The sequence below is a fragment of the Carlito syrichta genome, unplaced genomic scaffold (genome assembly GCF_000164805.1).
Source record: "Carlito syrichta isolate Samal-C Ts95f unplaced genomic scaffold, Tarsius_syrichta-2.0.1 Scaffold316511, whole genome shotgun sequence".
NCBI classification, from domain to species: Eukaryota; Metazoa; Chordata; class Mammalia; order Primates; family Tarsiidae; genus Carlito; species Carlito syrichta.
This window is the reverse complement of record NW_007260607.1, coordinates 474,762-486,867: the sequence shown is the minus strand read 5'-3', so window position 1 is coordinate 486,867 and position 12,106 is coordinate 474,762. Positions and strand designations below refer to the sequence as shown.

The 12,106-nt window shown below is 45.4% G+C and overlaps 1 protein-coding gene across 2 annotated transcripts; it reads left to right on the top strand.

The window, feature by feature from the left end:
• Positions 1-394: 394 nt before the first annotated feature.
• ANKRD34B (ankyrin repeat domain 34B) lies at positions 395-11,449 on the top strand. Of its 2 annotated transcripts, XM_021707330.1 has the most exons (5): positions 395-431; positions 2,440-2,521; positions 4,713-4,916; positions 5,305-5,371; positions 9,811-11,449. In XM_021707330.1, exon 5 carries the CDS (start codon positions 9,834-9,836, stop codon positions 11,373-11,375), a length of 1,542 nt encoding a protein of 513 aa, XP_021563005.1. In that variant the 5' UTR covers positions 395-431; positions 2,440-2,521; positions 4,713-4,916; positions 5,305-5,371; positions 9,811-9,833; the 3' UTR covers positions 11,376-11,449. The 2 variants fall into 2 exon arrangements, with proteins under 2 accessions (XP_021563005.1, XP_008072820.1); XM_008074629.2 differs by lacking the exon at positions 4,713-4,916.
• The last annotated feature ends 657 nt before the right edge of the window (positions 11,450-12,106 follow it).

Genomic DNA, 12,106 nt, shown 5'->3' with positions numbered 1-12,106 from the left:
ACACGCGCAGCGTGGGGCCAGGATGCGGGACCACGCGAGGGGCGGGCGCAGAGGCCACCCACCCGGGACGGGGGGACAAGGACTGCTCCCAAGGGGGCCACGTCCTCCGGGCGGGTGGGAACCCGGCTCCGCAGCGGCTCCGGGCAGAACTGGCTTTCGTGGATGGCAATCTCGGCCCGCAGCTGGCCGGCCAGGACGAGGCCACGACGCGCCCGTCACCCTCCCCATTACCTCTCCCCGTTACCCTCCCCGTCCCTGTCTCCCGCCCCTCCCACCCCCGTCACCCTCTCCGTCACCTTCCCTGTCCTTGTCCGCAGTCCCGGCTGCTCCCTCCTCTTGGTCCAGCAGCCGCTGGTGGAGACGCTGCAGCATCCTGCACACCTGGAATCTGTCACCTTGTCACCTTGGTCACCTGAGACCTGAAGGAGCAGGTTGGTGTCTGCATGTATGTGTGTGTCTGTGTGTATATCTGTGTATTTGTGTGTCTATATGTCTGTGTATCTGTGTGTGTTTGTGCCTGTGTATATCTGCATGTCTGTGTTTGTGTTTCTATGTCCATGTGTATGTCTTTGTGTATATCTGTGTGTCTGTGTGTCTATCTGTGTGTGTCCGTGTCTGTGTATCTGTGTGTGTATATCTGAGTGTCTGTGTCTATGTGTGTCTGTGCATTTGTGTGTCTGTAAATATCTCTGTGTGTCTGTGTATATATCTGCGTGTGTGTACTTGTGTGTGTGTCTGTGCTTGTGTTCATATGTCTGTGTGTTGGGGGAGGGGAACCTATCCCAGTGGTTGGCAATGGATGTCCCAGGCCCAGTCCCAGAGCTGGCACACAGCCGAGGTGACCAGGAGGAGACAGCACCTCTCTGTATGTGGGCACAAGCACAGGTCTGTATGTGGGCACAAGCACAGGTCACCAGCTACTCCCCTCTGTATGTGGGCACAAGCACAGCACCCTTCTGTATGTGGGCACAAGCACAGTGTATGTGGGCACAAGCACAGGTCACCAGCTACTCCTGTCTTTGGGTCGTTTCTCAATATTTCTTACACGTCGGTTCCAGGACCAACCCTTTTCTGGCCAGTCTTTTCCATACCAAGGCTGGTGGTCTGCAGCCTTGCCACATTCCCAGTGCTGCTGGCCTCAGGTCTTGGCTGCCCTTGAAACGGCCTGGGAGAGGCAGGGCTGCAAGCCTCCAGTCCTGCCCGCTGTCACTAGAGGCCTCCTCCCCTCTGGACTCTGGGCTCTGTGACCCCTCCCCAGGCCTTCACTCCTGTAGGGTGTGTGGGGACCACCAGTGACAATCCTAGGCGGATGGTGGGCAGCAAGCCAGCCTGGGGATGCAGTTAGCCTCAGATTGTCTCAGCGTGCAGGGGACACACCTGCCAATGAACACCTGGGATGGGAGCCCACATGCTGTTCTCAGCAGCTCTTGGGACTCTCGTGTCCACAAAAGGAGGGGACCTGCTGGTGCAGGAGCCTTAGCTCCTGTTGTCTGATCCACCAGCCTGGGGACTCACATGTGCAGGATCTGCATTTGGCCATGCACTTTTAGAAATGAACTCTTACTGAATTCCCAAGGGGCGCAAGCATTGGGATCTTTTAAAATCCTTGTAGTCATCTACTGTGAAATAGATATTACCCCCTTTTAGGGATGAGGAGACCAAGGCTCAGAGGAATGGCCTCCCAAAGGCTGGTAATGTGGAGACAGACCAACCCAGGAACCTGAGCAGGCTCCAGTCCCCCATGGGCAGCAACAGGGCAGGGCCTGGGGCAAGGGTGGGCCTGGACATTGAACTTCAAATGTCCTCACCCCTCCCCTTCCCACCATGGCAGTACAGTGGACTTTATGAATCCTATTGGCAGCAGAGAAAAGGTGCAAAGGAAAATACTTTTTCTGTCCTAATGAAAAAAGCAAAACAAAACAAAACTAAGGGGCAGGGAAGAAGTCACAGGACAGACTTGGCCCATCACCTCCCAGGTAGCTTTGAAGGTACTTCCACCCATGTACAGGGTGTGTCAGATGCCACACAAGACAGGTGCTGGGAACCGACCCTGGCCTGTGGAGTGGGTCATCCAAGCTGCAGGGAAACATTGAGGCAAAGGACAAGACACGCAGTGACCCCAGCAAGCTGGTAAGTGAGGCAAGCATTTTAGGAGGGTCCCTCACCTTCCTTTCTCCACCTCCTCACCTGCCCATGCCAGTACCCAGGTGGGTCCGAGCCCTTCCCAGTCCAGCAGTCCCCATGGGCAAGCTCCGTGCTGCAGACGCACACAGGGCTGCTATGCTTGGGCTCTGTGCCGACACTCCTACAAACTCACCATCGTTAAAATATGGTGAACCAAACACTCTGGGATTTCCAGACCAGGACCCCAAGTGGACAAGATGAGTGTACAGATGCTTGGTGTTTATGTAACTCTGAACAGCTATGATGGTCTTGTAGGAACTGACAGCTGGCTAACAGTACACTTGTGCAGGGAGAGAAGAAGCAAACTGAAGTATGACATTCCGAAGAATGTTTTCAGGTAACTTCTGTTCCCTGTGGGAGGGGTTGTCTAGAAGAGTGAATGCAGTTATGGTTTGAAGTTCTTCATTTATTGACAGACATTTTTAACAGGGCTCATAATTCTAAGATGTAGTGCTTTTTACTTCTCTTTCCTGGCTTCCAACCTCCTGGTCTCGGGGCAGGGAGCTGGGGGTCCCACCATCCACCTGCAGACCCTCACTTTGTCCAAGGGTTCAGCATACTGTCTCTAAGTTTGGAGCCTTTCTGATAATTTGTTCAAAAAAGAAATCTTCATTTTCTTGCCTGGAAAGTGGTTGTCTGCTGCTTGGGGTAGGGTCAAGTACCAACCCTTCTGTCCACAGATGGTCAGTCATCCTCCTGCTGCCGGCCCTGCTACTCCCTGCCATTTTCGGTGGCACTTGAGATCTCCGGGGTTCTGCAGGCAAGGGACTCCGACCTGTGGCCGCATCCCTGCCCCATGAGCTACAGCGCCTCCAAGAGGCTGTCACTGCCTACCATTGCTATCGCTGTTCCCAGAACTTGCTTGAAATTACTTGTTTGATGATAGCTCTCCTCCAGTCTTCTTTTTAAAAATTATTAAATAACTATAATTTTTATGGAGTCTTGGTAGTAGCAGGGGCACTGAGGGAGCATGGGAGATATGCCATGTGAATGCAAACTATGTTAAAGACATCCTGATTTTAAAATGAAAAGCAATTTATCCAGCTGTTTGGTAATTAACATAATAATGTTGAAATTATGGAATTTGGGAATTATAAGGAAAATACACTTAAATGATATGTTCTTTCCACATTCACTTACTAGATTTCACTTATGCTTACAAAACATTACTTATAGATCCTTAAGAAAATTTCAGTATTTTCTGTTATTTAAATAGGCTGTAAATTAGAGACATTAAACAAGTAAAATAAGTCTAATTGAGATAAAATTGTTTAAAAAGAAGAATATGATGAGTAGGAAAGCATGACAAGGATGTCTCCTTCCAGACATTGTCTGATTCCATGACCACATCCCATGGGGTGAATGTAGCATGGTCGTCATGCCACAATGTGGAGCCACAACTCGATCAGGACAGGACAACGAGAGAGACTTGATCAGGGCACACCACTAATAAGGAGAGTCAGGACTGAGACCTGGTGAACTTTCTCCAGGTGAACTGTTATCTTGATGGAAGAGAATTGTGTATGAGCTGGATACAACAGAGGGTTTGACTGAATGTTAATATGAAAGGGCACTGGGTGCTCTTCTGTTTCACAGAAGAAAAGAACACTCTAGGTCTTCATCAGAAGTACAGTTTAACTCTATAAAAAGTAAGTAAGTCAGATTTGAAGAGTAGCTTTTTTTTTTTTTGAATTGGAGTCTCACTCTGTCGCCCAGACTGGAGTGCAGTGGCCGCTCCTGGCTACCGCAGCCTCGAACTGCTGGACTCTGGCGATCCTTCCGCCTCAGCCTTCTAAGTAGCCGGCAAATAGCAGCATTTTTAATGTACAAATGAGTAAGGAAAGATAAAAGCACTAACTGGAAAGGACAAGGTCTAAAGACAGGAGATTGTTCCAGTAAGGCATTGGTTACAAAACAAGAACTGAAGCCGGGCTCGGTGGCACAACCTGTAATCCCGCACTTTGGGAGGCTGAGGTGAGTGGATTGCCTGATCCTGCGGGTTCGAGACTCGCCTGGGCAACTTGCTGAGACCTCATCTCTACAATAAATCAAAATTAGCCAGGTGTGGTAGCATGCTCCTGTAGTTCCAGCTACTTGGAAGGCTGAGGCGGAAGGATCACTGGAGCCCAGCAGGTCAAGGCTACAGTGGCCGGGAGCAGCCACTGCACTCCAGTCTGGGCGACAGAGTGAGACTCCAACTCAAAAAACAAAAAAATAAAAACAAAAACAACAAACAAACAAACAAAACAAGAACTGAAATGTGTATACATTTGGAGAATAAGGTACCTGACAACTTTTTCCCTTAAAAAATGTAATGTTTAAGCCACTTCAGAATTGCTCTGCTAAATGTTAAGAAGTGAAAGAGCTAACCTCATGGGGCTATTTTTGCTAGCCAGTCCTCCAGTTCTGGGGACAGCAAGAGCGAGGAGAGGGCATCTGCCTGCATCTATATGGCAAGTGGATGAGGTAGCTAGCTCATCTTAAAAAAAAAAGCTGCTATTCAAATCTGACTGACTTACTTTTCACAGAGTTAAACTCTACTTCTGATGAAGACCTAGAGTGTTCTTTTCTTCTGTGAAACATCCTGACTGAGCACCAGCTCCCCTGAAACCCTGGAGCCCATGGCACCCTCCCTTTCCACAGGGCCTGACAGGGCCACTGTGCTCCTAGAGATGGCAGTCGTCAGGACATTGCCAGCTCCCTCTTCACAGTACCTCCTGATACCAACCTGGGTGAGAAAGAAGGTGTGACTGAAAGTGCTCAGGTTTTATGTTGTGGAGAAAGGTCCTTCCTGGAGAATGAGTGAAAAGTAGAAAGTCTTCCCAAAAAGATTCCTAAAAGACTTAAAAAAAAAAAAAGATTGACTCAAACGCTAGAAACTACACAACAATATCATATCAACATCTAGTGTCTGGGAACAGGCTCCATTTGCACATCTGATTCTCAAATGCAACTCTTGGTCAAAGGGTTGTTTTTCATGACCGATACTGTGCCACAGTTACTGAGTGGTGTCTGTATTTGATATAAGGTTTTCTAAATTTCTTTGCTCTGTTAGATTCATTTTTATATGAGAAATGTGAGAGTTGTCTTGTGATCGCTGTCTCCTGGATCTCTTTTCAGTTGCTTTGCATTCAGAACAGAACCAAGTTGTCTGTCAGTCCTAAGTTCCTAAGTTCCTGAGTTGCAGGTATGTCTGGCTCTGGGATACTTTTATAGAACATGCCACAGGAACATAGAATAACAGTGTTCATTTCATTGCATTTGTGTGTGTGCATTAAGTAGTTGTTTTTTGCTGTGCATCATGAATGATATGGGAGAGGAGATGAACAAGTGTGTTCTTTTGAATACTGCCTGTCAGGAGCTTCCTACAGGTAGTTCAGACTTTACTTGAAAGTCTGAGCACAAATGCTATGGATGTTATCACAAGAACTGAATCATATCATGAAAAGTAAGACCTAATGTAGTTCTTTGTAAATTTTTTTTTTTTTTGAGGCAGGGTCTCACTGTCACCTAGACTGGAGTACAGGCACGATCCCAGCTCACCACAGCCTTGATCTCCTAGTCTCAAGCTATCCTGCCTCCTCAGCCTTCCAAGTAGCTGAGACTACAGGTGCACACCACCACACCCAGCTAATTTTGGGGGCTCAAGCAATTCTCCCACTTCCACCTCCCTAAGGGTTAGGATTACAGGCGTGAGCCACTGCATCCAGCCTCTTTTTAAAATTTAGTAATGAGATGTATCTTACAAATGTGCTGTGTTCTTTCCTGTACACGTTTCATTTTATGACAAGTAGATAAAAGTGGTGTGACACAGATGAGTGTGTGAAATGTGTACGTTTAAAATGAAAGAATGCTAGCATGGAACCTACACACCACCCTGAGAAACAGAGCATCCTGTGCTCCAGGGTCCCCATGTCCCTCCCAAATGCCCTGTCCTCCAGTCCCACCACAGGTAGCTGCCTCTTGACTTTTGTCTGAATCTCTCCCTTTGTTTTTGTTTTTTTTCCCCAGTTTGCCGCTTAGGTATGAGCCTTAAGTAAAATCATTGTTTATTTTTTTAAAAAACTGAGTAGCAGGCACAAAATTTTATGAATAAACAGTCACGTTGCCCCTATCTGGTAAGCACTCCCAAGAGAAGACAAGCAGAACATGTCTGGTCTCCACTTGGCTCAACCTCCCCGGGTGAACAATAGTCTCCAGTGAGGTCATTGATACAGGCTCCCGGCAGGGCTGAGGGTGCCCAGATATCTGAAGGGCATGGGTAAGTCGGTCTTTCTCCTGAGCCCACCTATGCTTCTTTCCTGGTGGTTGGAGCAGAGCTGTTAAGCAGAGCTTGAGTTCACTTCAATGAGTGCCCTTGGTTGCCTCTGACAGCAGGACACAAAGGAACGGAAGCAGGGCTAGAATGAGGCAGGTAGAGACCAGAGCAGAGGGCAGTTGTCGGGTATCTGGCCCTAGACAGCAGGAGGGACAAGGCCATTGACCCAGGGGAGGATGTCCACGCACACCCCACCCTGGTATTTCCTTGCACCACTCTTCTGAGGCTCGGTGCCTCTCTGGTCTCTGCCATGATGATTTTCCGTCTCTGGCATCTCTTGCTTTCTTTTTTCTTCTACCATTTCACCTTTGCAGATTACATTCTCTGGCAAATTCTTGACAGTATATCCCAATTCTTGCTCAATGATTTGGCTAAATATAGAATTCTAAGCTGAGAATATTTTCCCTTCAGATTTTTTTATTTTTATTTTTAGAGTGCAGTGGCATGATCACGGCCCACCACAGCTTTACCCTGGGCTCGAGCAGTCCTTTAGCCTCAACCTACCAAGTAGCTGGGACTACAGGCATGCATCACCACACCTGGGCAATTTTTTTATTCTTATTTTTGTACAAACGAGATCTCACTATGTTGCCTAGGCTGGTCTCAAACTCCTGGGCTCTAGCAATCCTCCTGCTTTGGTTTCCCAAAGTGTTGGGATTATAGCCACCATACCCAACCTCCTTACAGATATTTAAAGACAAATGTTCCTCCCTTGTCTTTCATTGTTGATTTATTGGAATCTATACCAGTTCTTGATCCTTTAGTATGTGATTACCTTACTCCCAACCCCCACCCTGATCCCTGCCTCCAAGCTGTGAAATCCTCTCAGTTCTCAGTGCTCTGGAAATTTACAGCCATGGGGCCCATGGGTCTGTTTCCCTTCACAGTACTATGCTCTGACTGGGCCCTTTCAATGTGGTGACTCATGTCCCATTGGTCCAGACACTTTTCTTGACCTTATTGATGATTTTGTCTTCTTCTTGCCCCTTCTTCCTCCTACCATCACCATTCTTTCATGTGGAAACTTCTGTTATTTGGATGTTGGTGTTCCTGGTCTAGTCCTCTAAATGTCTTGTTTTTCTTTTCTTTTAGCTTGACTATGTTAGAGATTTTATCAGTGTTGTTATCTAACCCTCCTATTGAGTTTTGCAGGCTTGTATCACGTTTTTACTTTCTTGAGAACTCTTTTTTATGGTCTCTAATTATTCCTTTTTCATAGAATCTTATTCTTGTTTCATGGTTATAACATCTTCTTATCCCTTTGAGAATAATGAGTGCCTGAAGTTTTCATTTTCCTGATTAGTATCTTTTTCCTCCAAGTTGCTTTCTTCTGTTTGCTCTAGTGCCTATCTTAAATGTAAGAGGCATTTTTGTTTGCTTTTTGATTTTTGTTGTGACTATATTCTCATGATCAAAGGGCTGAGATTTAAAAGCTAGTGAGAAGCCCAGAGCACACAGAGGAGGCTTTTTACCTGTAGGCCTCACTGTGGGATAGTCTGAGTGGTGTGTCAGACAGTTGAGAGAAGAAGGGTATAGCAGTTTTTGCCTGAGGGATGAGGGTCCCCTGTCAGCCTCCTTGGAGTGGGTCCTGTCAGCAGTGGCTGTGGGTCTTGCCAGCAGTGTTCAGAAACAGACAATCTCTTGTTCTCCTGCTCTCTTTTCTCAAATGTGCTGGGTGTCTCCCAGTCCAGAGATCATCTTTCTCACCATTTCCTGAGAATGAACATTGGGACAGTCCTAGGATGGGAGAGGGGGCAGTTACTTTGTCTTAGTGGCTGGAGTTTTAAGAATGACCCAAGACAGCACATTGCACATGAATCACCTAGGGATCTAGTTAAATGCAGTATCCAAGTTGGTAGCTCTGGGGTGGAGTCTGAGATTCCATGTAGCTGATACACTATCTGGTGATGGTGCTGCCACTGTGGCTAGACCTGGGCAGGATCACACTTGGGTAGCAAGACCTAGCAAGCTAACTGCTTCTCTCTCAGCTTGTCCCCTCCTCCTCCATATTTTAGCTGTACTACACAAACACACACACACACATACACACGTTTCTAAAGCTTCCTGCTGTGGCCCCTTTGGATGATTCTGCAGTATATATGGGACTGGTTCTCTTTACTGCCCTAACTTGAACACAGTGCTCTCAAGGTATGGAGTCAGTCACACCTAGCCCCTCTGCATTCAGGCTTTCAACATATGGCCACTGCCATCTTCTCACCTTTTCTGACTTTGTGGGCTATGTCTTTGAAAAACTTTTGTAGTTTTAGGGGTTTGGAAGGAGCAAAATAAGATGTGTATGTTCTATCACATTAGCCCTAACTCTATCTCCTAAAATATTTCCCTGAAGTTTGGTTATATCTGTGTAATTATGGCCTGTTTCATTGTAAATGACTGCTGTTTTATGTATCTAGGTCTTTGCACGGAGATATTTTCTATCTCTTCCTTCCTCCTTTTCTGCCTGCCCAATTCCTACACAGTTTTCAAACCCCAGTCAAATGGCTGACTTCCAGGAAGGCCCTTGGTCCCCAGGATGTTAAAGCATCTCTTTGTGACTATGTCACCAGCTCTTAGATGGCATTGCTTCCAAAGCCACAAGAGCACCTCAGGGGTCGGCATGTATTAGAAGTTCCTAGATGTTTAGCAATGGAATTAATTTCTGTGTGCATGCCTACTTCTCTCTCTCTCTCTTTTGAGTTGGTCTCTCTATTGCCCAGGCTGAAATGTAATGGCATGATCATGGCTCACTGCAGTCTTGAACTACTGGGCTCAAGCAATGTTCCCGCCTTGGCCTCCCAAAATGCTGGGTACAGGCATGTGCCACCATGCCCGACCTGAAGAACATGTTTAAGTAATTTAATACTAAGTTTTTCACATTAAGCTACCATAAACATGTTATATTTTAATTGATTCAGTTGCAATTACAGCAGGCAAGCCAAGTTGCAACTGGCCTTTTGGTTTATATTTACTTTTCAATATTATTAATTAAAAAATAATTTTCACAGGTAAAAATAAGTGGATTCTTTTTAAGTAATGTAGGATTTAGGAAGGTCCTATGTTGGTGTTATGTCATAAATATTCAATGAAGATTTTCAAAATAAATTTTAGTTTGTTGAATCCTAAATGTCATAACTATTTGAAATTTCTTATAGTTTGCAATTCACTATTTTGCTCTGTACTTATTAATAGCATAGTCTCATTTATGTCTCCTTTATTCATACTTCAGAAGTTAATTGTGGGTAACAAAATGAATATAAGTTGGGGTATTGATCCTGACTAATCTTGTGGTCATTGTCTTCTTTGATAACCAGGTATTGATTTCTGACTTTGGAAGATGGATGAAGGTGCAGAAATCTCGAGTGATGGAAATTCCTTGATCAAAGCCGTCCATCAGAGCCGGCTTCGTCTCACGAGACTTTTACTGGAAGGTGGTGCCTACATTAATGAAAGCAATGACCGTGGAGAAACACCTCTAATGATTGCTTGTAAGACCAAACACGTTGACCACCAGAGTGTCAGTAAAGCCAAAATGATTAAATACCTGTTAGAAAACAATGCCGATCCCAACATACAAGACAAATCTGGGAAAACCGCTTTGATGCATGCTTGCTTGGAAAAAGCAGGTCCTGAAGTTATTTCTTTGCTCCTCCAGAGCGGAGCTGACCTCAGTTTGCAAGACCACTCCGGTCACTCAGCTCTCGTGTACGCCATAAATTCAGAAGACAGAGAGACCCTGAACGTTCTACTCAGTGCTTGTAAGGCGAAAGGGAAAGAGGTCATCATCATCACGACAGCGAAATCGCCCTCTGGGAAGCACACGACCAAACAGTACTTAAATGTGCCTCCTGCAGAAATAGATAGGTGTCTTTCCCCCGACACCTGCACCACTCCTTCAGGAATCGACATCACAACAGCCTCGCTGCCACTGTCACATTCTTTGGAAACTGAACTGACACTTTTTGACTTTAAAAATCCTGAGCCTTTGGGAAGCAGCAATGATGCCCGGGACCCAGGTTCCCCTATGCAGATGCCTACTACTGCCCCTGGTGGACCGAGGCTGTCCCAGGCACCCCCCTGGATCAAGAGTGCCCCATCACTGATGCACCAGAACAGAGTGGCCTCCTTGCAAGAGGAGCCCCAGGACATCACTCCAGAGGAAGAATTATCCTATAGAACCAATGGTCTGGCCCTCTCGAAGCGATTCATCACGAGGCACCAAAGCATCGACGTGAAAGACACAGCCCATCTGCTGAGAGCCTTTGATCAGGCCAGCTCCAGGAAAATGTCATATGATGAAATAAATTACCAGTCTCTTTTTTCAGAAGGAAATCAGCAGTGCATTGAAATCCCTGCTGACCAGGACCCAGACTCTAGCCAGACAGCATTCGCTTCCACCTTAAAAAGCATAGTTCAGAAGAGAAACTCAGGGGCCAATCACTACAGCTCTGACTCACAGCTCTCAGCTGGCCCTGTCCCTTCAAACTTGGAAGATGGCAAAGCACTTACAGGAAAGAGAAAGATCCTCTCGCCAGCTCCTGTCCAACTGTCGGGGCCCAAAGAATTTCTGGAGAACATCCCCCCAGGTCCCCTGAGCAGGAGGAGCCATGCCGTTCTAGAAAGGCGTGGCTCAGGGGCTTCCTCATTTGATCACAGTGTCACACAGACCAGACCAGGGTTTCTGCCACCCTTACATGTAAGTCCTCACCCTCCTGTCGCTGATGTCAACGTCAACAAGATCTGCAGCCTTCTTTCTTGTGGCCAAAAAGTGCTGGTGCCCACAGTTCCTGTTTTCCCTAAAGAATTCAAGAGTAAGAAAATGTTGTTAAGGAGACAATCATTGCAAACAGAACAAATTAAACAATTAGTAAACTTTTAAGACATGAGTGTAAAACACATTTTCTTCAAATGTGTATATCCGAGAACTAGAGAAGAAATCTTAAATGTTCATACTTTTAAGTCTTGTTATTGGTTAGCCCATAATTACTAAACAAAATGTGGCAGGTCAAATGTGTTGTGTTTCATATTAGCACCATGAACACAAAAATAACATAGTTTCTGCTAAGGGAATTCTCTCAGAATGAAAGCTATTTTCTCAAAATCACCTTTATTTAACAGCCTTCATATGATTCAAATTTGTCATTTAAGCAAAAATCAGCAAAGAAAGAAGGCCACATATGTTGAAGGTAATTTTTTAAAAAATACTTTCATTGGTGACAGATTTGAAGGTAATTTTTTTAAAAACTTCTGCGTGGCTAAATTTTTTATTAGTTAACAGGTTTAAGTCAATAATTCTTTTTAACATTTCATGTCAGTAGATTATAATTTTCCATGATCCCAAAAGCATAAAAGAAAACACTGACAGCTATAAAATGTTCTAAGATCAACAAAATTAAGCTATAAAGAAAGAATAAACAAATTACTTAAAAGTGTTGACTACAGATAGGTAAAAATCTAATTAAAATTTTAAAAGGTTAAACACTGTAATAGAATAGGCAATGAAAATATTCATGGTGTCAATTTAATCAGTGTTAAACCAGCAGGTCAGTTTTATAAGCTGCTAATAATCTGTGCCGAGTCCTGTTGTTTGTGTGCTGTTTTGTGCTTCTG